Source organism: Biomphalaria glabrata, chromosome 3 (assembly GCF_947242115.1).
Source record: "Biomphalaria glabrata chromosome 3, xgBioGlab47.1, whole genome shotgun sequence".
NCBI classification, from domain to species: domain Eukaryota; kingdom Metazoa; phylum Mollusca; class Gastropoda; family Planorbidae; genus Biomphalaria; species Biomphalaria glabrata.
In genome coordinates, this window is record NC_074713.1 from 25,067,581 (window position 1) to 25,076,899 (window position 9,319).

At 36.7% G+C, this 9,319-nt stretch overlaps 1 protein-coding gene across 1 annotated transcript in view; it reads right to left on the reverse strand.

The window, feature by feature from the left end:
- The window catches only part of LOC106067020 (apoptosis-stimulating of p53 protein 1-like), a 102,069-nt gene extending 96,731 nt beyond the window's left edge, over positions 1 to 5,338 (reverse strand). The window contains exons 1-2 of the mRNA XM_056024140.1: positions 5,183 to 5,338; positions 222 to 349 (exon numbers count right to left, since the gene is read on the reverse strand). Coding sequence (XP_055880115.1) covers positions 222 to 224 — 3 coding nt within the window. The 5' untranslated portion in view covers positions 225 to 349; positions 5,183 to 5,338. The remainder of the gene's footprint in view (positions 1 to 221; positions 350 to 5,182) is intronic.
- Between the last annotated feature and the right edge of the window lie 3,981 nt (positions 5,339 to 9,319).

Consider the following 9,319-nt stretch of genomic DNA (forward strand, 5'->3'; position numbering starts at 1 on the left):
CAAACGGAAGAGCTTTGAAAATTTGATTCTGCACAAAAATGTTCATATAACTTTAAAAAAACAAAGCTTATCACAGCACTTCCTTTAGTTCAGACACCGGATACACCAAAATAACATCTATACATATATAGGTATTCCTCCATGTTTGAAAATCTCCAATGAACTCAAAATTCACTTTTACATTTTGATCCGAAGCATGATGTGAATAAAATGAAACTTACCATTTTGAAAATATAATCCAAAAGTAAAAGCTGCTTATGAGCGAAAATCAGGACAATGGTAGAAATGATTTGATTTCATCTCTCAGTTACAAATTACCAAGAAGACAGGTGATATCCTCCTGTGTAAGCTGTACAATTAAACAAGCAAAATATAGAAAATACTTTTTAAAAGAAACAAAATATTATTTTTGAGTCATATTTTGTTAGGTACAATAAATAATTGCTCAGTTTCAACTTGATCTGATAATGGATGTGGAAGAAATAACGTTTATAATTATCTAAAGGGATGAAACCATACAAATTTAGCAATATATGTGAATACCGAAGGATTAATTACCACTGTTGGTATCAAACAAAATAATTAGTTGATTTTTTCCATTGACTTATATCTTTTCACTGTCAATGAAAAATTTTGCAAAATTTGAACTTCAACCGAGAATGGGTGTGGGATTAATAACATGTACAAACTTTTTACCAGACAGACAGATAGACAGACAGAGTGAGTTGATATAAGCTTTGCAATATATGTGTGTAAATATTAATCTCTATCAAACTAGTAATTAGGGGAGAGAGAAACTTTGTTTAGTTAATGCTTTTGTGAGTTATCTCCTCTTTACTCTAATTTTACTTGGCAAGGCTTTGTTTCCCTTGTTTTCGTAGGGCATATTATGCCTGATGGTGTGGTTTGCGATATCGACTGTTGTTCAGTTGTATCTTAAAATCCGAAGGCCTAATACACACAGAAAAACAAGCCCGGGGTGTCCCTAACTGAACTCGAAAACACCCAATGCCATCTTTCATCGACTGTTTTGAAATTAATTCAATTTTCCGTGTTGATACTCGAAACCGATATATAATTGGGACTCGTACACCACGTGACAATCGTATGTGTAAAAAATAATATGCATTCTTCATCTGACACAAAACACATTGAGAAAGCATGGTCGCACATGTTTCAAATACGATGGACAAAGCGAATGTTTATAGAATTCTTGGTCTTCGAGTCTAAACGTGACAGACAGACGGACAGACAGATAAATAGCGTGCACGCTCAAGGTTTGTTTAGGCAGAACTTTTTCAAATTACACTCTCTAAAAATGTGAGAAAATAAAGGCTAGAAATGTGATTGATTAGCCAATGTCTAGGAATAGAACTATGCTTGCAGTTGTTTTTTTAATACCGTAGTTTGTTTTTTCAAATATTAACATGATCCTCCTCTTTCACACAACAAACACTCCCCTCCTCTCTTAAAAAAAAAAATAAAAAAAAAAATTATGATCCATTCAAAGTTTAATAATTACGACATTCTAACTTCTAATCCAGCGATGCCCAAACTACGGCCCGCGACGTGCTTCTATCCGGCCAGCCAAAGCATTGGAACAAAATGTAAAAATTATAAAGAATTTTAAAAAATAAAAAAATTAGAATGATGAAAGAATATTCTCTTTAATTTAGGATTCTCACTCAATCTTTGATGAATTCCATCTTTATGTTTGGTATTCTAATATTCATGGTAAATATTTTTTTTTATTGTAAGAACACAAGTGTTGTTTTTTTTCAATGATGACAAAACTAGACAGCTATTTTTAATTATTAAAAAATAACGCTACTGTCATGAGATAGCCGTGTCCTTGACACCTAGTGTGTGCAACACAGAGCATCATTGATGCATCGTTTTGGGTCGTGTTTTTTTTTATATCAAAGCGATTGGTACCGTAGTGTTTAACGTTTGTGATTGAATGAAATGGGAGAGAAACGAAAAGTGGACTCTGAATGTAGAAACTTTCAGGAAAAGTGGACAGATCTTTACTTTTTTGTGGAATATGATAGTAAGCCAACATGTTTGATTTGTAAAGAAAGTGTGGCTGTTTTTAAACAACATAACATTAAAAGGCATTATGAAGCCAAACACATAAACACATATGGTGGCATTCTTGGTTTGAGCCGCGAAGACAAGATTGCCAAGTTACGACTAGAGATTGGGGGATTGACAAGAATATAGAACAAAAAGAGACAAGAAAATGAGTCTGCGAAAAGGGGCAGCTACAGAGTTGCTCACATCTTAAGTAGAGCAATGAAGCCTTTTTGGCGAATGTGTAAAAAAGTGTTTGCTAGCAGTGATGGAAGAAATGTGTCCGGGAAAGAAGAATGCAGTAGAAGCTGTCAACATTTCTCGCATGACAATCACAAGGCGAGTGGAAGATATGGGTGAAAATCTTCATTCACAATTAAAAGACAGAGCAGCAGAATTCGAAATGTTTTCTATTGCTGCTGACGAGTCCACTGACATAACTGATACTCCGCAACTCTTGGTATTTATTCGCGGTACAAACAGCAATTTTGATATAACAGAGGAGTGAGAAGCTATGAGGAGCATGAATGGGACTACAACTGGAGAAGACCTGTTCAGAGAAGTGTCAACCATCATAGAGGACCTTGCTCTTCCTTGGAATAAATGAGTTGGAGTGACTACTGATGGCGCTAGAAATATGGTTGGATGTCACAGCGGACTGACAGCAAGAGTTATTTAAAAAGTTGTTGAGTCAAATGGAACTGAACCCATGCGGCTTCACTGCATCATTCACCAACAAAATCTCTGTGGAAAGGTTTTGACTCTGGACCATGTGATGATGATTGTGCTCAACACTGTAAATTTCATCAAATCACAAAAGCGTTGAATCACAGAACTTTCAAAGATTTTCTGACAGAAATAGAGTCTGAATATGAAGACGTTCTATTTCACAGTGAAGTGCGGGGCTGGTTAAGCCGAGGAAATGTATTAAAACGTTTTTTTCATTTGAGACACGAAATTGAAATATTTATGACCGATAAATCAAAACAAGTGCCACAACTGAACGACCCCTCATGGTTGTGGGATTTGGCTATTTTATGCGACATCACATCACATCTAAATGAACTCAACACCAAACTACAAGGTAAAGACAAATTGATTTCGCATGTGTATGCAGACATATGTGCTTTCCAAACAAAATTGCAACTCTTCATTCAACAGGCAGAAAAAATGCATCTTGTCCACTTTCCAACCTGTACCACTCTACAAAATGATAAGCAGCTAAATATGTCTTTCCCTAAAGAAAGAATGATTCCACTTCTGAGGCTCTTGATGAATAATTTCAATGAAAGATTTGTGGATTTTCAGAATTTAAAAAATGAAATCCGTCTTTTTTGGAAATTCGTTTGCTGCCGATGTGTTAAGTGCTCCGATGGATCTGGAACTGATTGACTTACCAAGCCAGACACCCCTGCTTGACAAATTTCAAGTGATGCAGACCATTGACTTCTACTCCATGTTACCTGCAGAGACGTTTCCAAATCTTCGAAAACAAGCGCTAAGGATGATCACAATGTTTTCAAGCACTTATTTGTGTGAACAAAGTTTTTCAATGATGAAACGGGCGAAAACCATGTGACGTAATGGCCTCACGGATGAACATCTAGATTCAGTGCTTCGACTTGGTGTTTCATCTATGCAGCCAGATATTGAGAAGATGGTTTTGGATAAACTTCATGCATCACAATATTAATTTATGTAAGTAGGTGCACAAATAAAACTAATAAAAATAGCTTGTTGTATATTTAATTTTTTTTCTTTTTGATGATATGGCCAGCGACACGAATGCCGAAAATTAAAATGACCCGCAGACCAAATAACGTTGGGCATCACTGTTCTAATCCATTCAATGTAGATATAGCATTTACGACATTCTAATTTGAGAGTAAAAGCAGTTTACTGTTTTTGTGATTAGACAGCGCGTTTCTCTGTTGTATGTTGTATGTTGTTGTTTGATGTATATCAAAATAAGTAGGTCAACGAATTCCTAGCTAAAGGTGCGATGTAGATTTATGAAAAGAACAGACGTGGTTGAAAGTGACAGAGCACAAGATAATTTAACTGTTCAGATGTTGTTTGGAAATGTTTTCTGCGGCAGACTGACGCGTAACATCTAATTTGGTGTTTAAGTGTGGAGGAACTTCTGCAAAGAGTATGGGCTACATTCTTCATTTTGGGCTAACGGATTTCCAAACTTAAGCTCAGGATACAGTAATCAAATGGGTCAATATACATTTTTTTTTCTCAGGACTGTATGAGTTGTAGGTGAAATAGGTAGATAAAAAACTAGTTCCCACGGTTAGATAGTAGATCGATGTCAATCTAAGAGTAAAGAAGAACATGTGTCAGGGTTCTGTTTGATGTACACATTTAAGACTTAACCAGGTTATTTGTTTCATTCCTAAAGAAGTCTGTTAAATCTCAGTTTGTCATAATTACACTAAAAAATATCTATAGTTTGGTTGATTTTCTTTAAAATGTCTGGTAAAATTTGCAACACAAGAGAGTTGATTGAGAACATCCGGTTTCTTGGACTATTTTAACAATTTAAAAAAATTACATCCGCTAACTTAAAATGTAACTCTCTCTCTTTCCGTCTCTCTTTCACACACACACACACACACACACATACATATCAAACTTCCTAGAACCTATTGAAAATCAATCTAGCGATAATTAGAAAAACAAAACCTAATAAAATACTCAGAAAGACACAAAGATAGAGGCACATTTCTTATTCCATACGCTAGAACAAATTTGTACAAGTGATCCTTCTTCCTATTAGTGCTATTAGAGAATGGCATGTGTTGCCTGAATCAGCCACGAAAACCAACGACTTTGAAGAGTTTAAGTTATTGATTAACATGCATTACTAAATTGACGCATGGAATGCGTAGGACGTAATTATCTTCATTTTTTTAAGTAGCGTCTGTATTATATAAGATAAGAAGATAAGATATTTGATTTACATCTCCATAAGAACAATACTTTACTAGGTCTTGTGAAAATTGTCAAAATTACTGTGAGTCAAATATTCAACTTTTCATTATAACATAAACCTAGACCCTACAGGACACTACAGGTTATAAATAAAACCTAATTTCCTTACTTGTGGTTAAAGTAATCCTTCGAAAATAAAAAGGATCAAAGTGCAGACTTAAAACGACCACCAGAACAATGTGTTCTTCTCCTTCCTACAAAGCTAATGACATACCAGATCTAAGCTATTTTTAGGCATTTCTAGTCAGTGCCACGAACATTTCCCCTTTTCTCGATATGAAATATTCAAAAGAAAGAGAGAAACTATAAAACCCTTTAAGCCCATGCCAGATAAGAGTGTTTTTTTAAAGGTAAGGGGGAGAGAAAAAAAATTACCCTTCTCAGCAGACGAAAAACTTGTGCCTGTGTCCCGTTTGATGTTCCGCGATGCGCGTGCAGTGTTGTTCTTTCCACGAATAGAAAGCGGTGAGTAATTTGTGCACGTGTTGAACCCATCTAAACTATTCACTTCTGCTTCTTCTATGTCGGCGCACAGGAGGGTTGCTGGGGAGGGAAGGGGGAACAATCTTCCTGTTAGAATTTGGCATTCTGCAGACGTAGGCACCCCACCTAATGGGGTGTTTTAATAGTAGGTCTAGCACCAAATTACTGATTGGCCTCGTCAACACACACACACACACACCGTACGCACTGATTTTAGAGTTGTCAACAAATGAGTAAAATTGTTTTAGACTTCCTCAGGGTAGAGGCTTATTAATGTTAACTTCTAAGTACGAGAAAATTGGTTTCTGCTTTACAACTCGATACGTTTTCGTTTCTTTTCTTATAATTTAATGTCAAAGCAGTCTTTAAATTCTAAGACTACATTTTAAATAACGATATATATAGGGGTGCTGACCCAGTGCTGTGACAGTTGGCGTAGCCAAATCTCTCCACTTTTCCCTCTCAGCAGCTGTTCTTAGCAAGAGAGAGGCCTGTCCATTCTTTGACGTTGTCCAGTCAGCTTTTCTTTGGACAACCCTTTTTGTCTTTCTCCCTCCACTGTACATTGAAGTGTGACTTTTAACATTGAGTCATGTCTTAACATTTTACAATAGTTCAGCTTTAATCTCTTCACAGTATTGTTTCTCCTTTTCACCAGCAGAGTGTTGACTTGTACAACTACAACCTCGTGTCTTCTTTTCCTGGTATGTGATACGCAGCACCATGGGCGTAGCCAGGATTTTTTTTATGTATATATATATATATATATATATATATATATATATATATATATATATATATATATATATATATATATATATGTTTGTATGGATGGATGTGTGTGTGTGTGTGTACATATTAATCTTTATTACATTCTGACCCTTCATTCTTTTGGAAGACGTTTATTGTGCCCAAAAATAGGTTCTTCCTGGAGTTAGTGAAAAAATTGTAGACTCCTCGGGGTTTGGGGAGCGCTGAGAGTTCGCCGCCAAGCACTATTTCTGGTATTGAATGCCAACAAAATGCATATTCTGAGGTATCTACAGTGCATTTTCCTGCTATTAAAAAGTCTTATTTCAAAAACCTAATGTGCTATTCTTATTGACTTAGACCCTCCCGCACCGTTCGGCGCATTTGCTGCACTGGCGGATCCAAGGGGGGGGGGGGGCGGTAGGGGCGATCGACCCCCCCCCCTCACTCGGCCGACCCCCCCCCGGGGGGGGCGGACGAATTTTAGTATAGTATTCACACAATTTGTATACGAATTCATTACTTTTGTTAATAATATATACTAATTATTTATATTTCAACCTATTTTTAGATTATTTCGCCCCCCCCCCCTCTAGTATGTTGGCCGATTTGGTGGGGTCGGGAGGAGGCGATGGTATCAATCCCGCCCCCCCCCCTCCCATAAACTTTCGAGTGGGGGGGCGGTCCAATTTCTTTGTAGAAATCACAGCTTGCTATTTTAATGGAGAAATCATAGTTTGTGAACAAAATTAGTTGAATTAATATATAGATTTATATTATGTCGCTCGCCTTCTTGTATCTTGGCCGTTTCGGTGAGGTTGGGGGAGGGGGAAATTGCATGTACTGCTCTCCCCACTCTAGCCCTCTGAGTAGGGGGGGGGGCGGTCCTATTTTTATGGAGAATCATAGTTTGTGAACAAAATTAGTTGAATATCTATATAATATAAACTACATATTGATATGTGAACTCATTGTATATTATGTCGTACCACACTATAATCTCAAATTTTATCATTAGTAAAATTTAAATGAAAAAGGGTTGTACCAGGTGGGAGGGGGCGATTCATGCAATCGCCATTCCCCCATCGGACAAACCAATACTTTTTCTTTTTGTATTACAGTTAGGAAATTACAAAACAAAAATATCTGTCACTAATATAATTTATATATACTATAAATTAAATTCTTATATCGAGTCACCACACCCCTATTCTTTAATGCCAAATGCAATCTTTAGCAGAAATTATTAAAGGAGCGAGGATTAATCGTTTTCACTCTACCACCCCTCCCATTTCCAGACAGAGTTTATGTAATTTCACATGAATTTATCATAACTATTTTAAGAAAGACTTTGCATTCAAAAAATTAGAATTCAAACGAATTTTTTCAGTACAAGAGTCACGATTGAGATGAGTTCTAAACCCAAATCATTTTTTCATAGTCGCCTTTTTCTAACCTTTACTCAATCTGATATTTTTCTAGTTAAATAAATTTGGGACTATAACTCACAATTTATACTTTGATTTTATTGAATATTATTTATTGAATAATTTTTTTTCGGCGGAGATCCTCAAAGCCAAAATCTAAATATGTGGGGTATCTCATCTTTTCAAGGAACAAATCAGATTTTTGCAATGTATTAAGGGCCTATAAATTCATATTAGAATATTTTTCAAGTACAACATTATTCAAAAGGTCCTTTTTTAATTGTATGAATAATGAGCTTTAGGTCAGGAGAATACGTTTCTTCTGTGAAGAATGCAAGAAAACACTTTTGGTTGTGGGGCTTCGCCCCGAACTCCATTGATGAATAATGAGCTGTAAATGTCAGGAGAATACTTTTCTGCAGTGAAAAAAGCAAGAAAACGCTTTTGTCGTCGGGGCTTCGCCCCGAACTCCATTGATAGATAATGAGTTGTAGATGTCAGGAGAATGCGTTTCTACAGTGAAGAATGCAAGAAAACGCTTTTGGCGGCGGGGCTTCGCCCCGAACTCCATTGATAAATAATGAGTTGTAGATGTCAGGAGAATGCGTTTCTACAGTGAAGAATGCAAGAAAACGCTTTTGGCGGCGGGGCTTCGCCCCGAACTCTATTGATGAATAATGAGCTGTAAATATCAGGAGAATACTTTTCTGCAGTGAAAAAAGCAAGAAAACGCTTTTGTCGTCGGGGCTTCGCCCCGAACCCCACAAAAGAACCTTATAGCGCTGCCCCAGTTGTTTTGTTTTTCACCGAAGGTTGAGAAATGCGGCTTTTTAAAAATTCTCATATATATATATATGTATATATATACGCACGTTTATGCATAGGGTTAGGGTTTACTGGGCATTAGGGTTAGGGTTTGGAAAAAAATCGCCCCCCCCCCCACTCAAAAGTTCTGGATCCGCCAGTGATTTGCTGGCAAGCTGTTTCCATAAAAATCTGTCACTGGCAATGTCCGAAGCCTCTTCCCACCTGCTCTGAGGAATTTTTAGTATGTAATTTGCTTTTTTTTTTTATATTGAAGAGGTATTTTTTTTAGCACCAAACCCCTCTGAAGGGAAATTTAAACTCAAAACACCCATTAGGCTTGGCTACGCTGATAGCATTTTGATTGCGTAATTTGCTTTTTTTTTTATATCGAAGAGGTATTTTTAGCTTCAAACCCAGCTGAAGAGGATTTTAAACTCAAAACCCCTTTGGCTACGCTCATACAATTTTGAGTGTGTAATTTGCTTTTGTATATTGAAGAGGGGCTTATCGTAAATTTTGGAGAGGGGTTTAAAATCAAAATATACCTTAGATGTGCTCTTGGAATTTTGGGATTGTCGTTTGCATTTTTTTTATAGAAGAGGGGATTTAAATGCAAAACCCCTTGTAGGGGATTTAAATGCAAAACCCCTTGTAGGGGGTTTTCAAACTCAAAACCCCTGGTAGAGGGTTTTAAACTTAAAACCCACTGGTAGGGGTTTTCAAACTCAAAAACCCCTGGTAAGGGGTTTTCAAACACAAGACCCCCTGGTAAGGGGTTT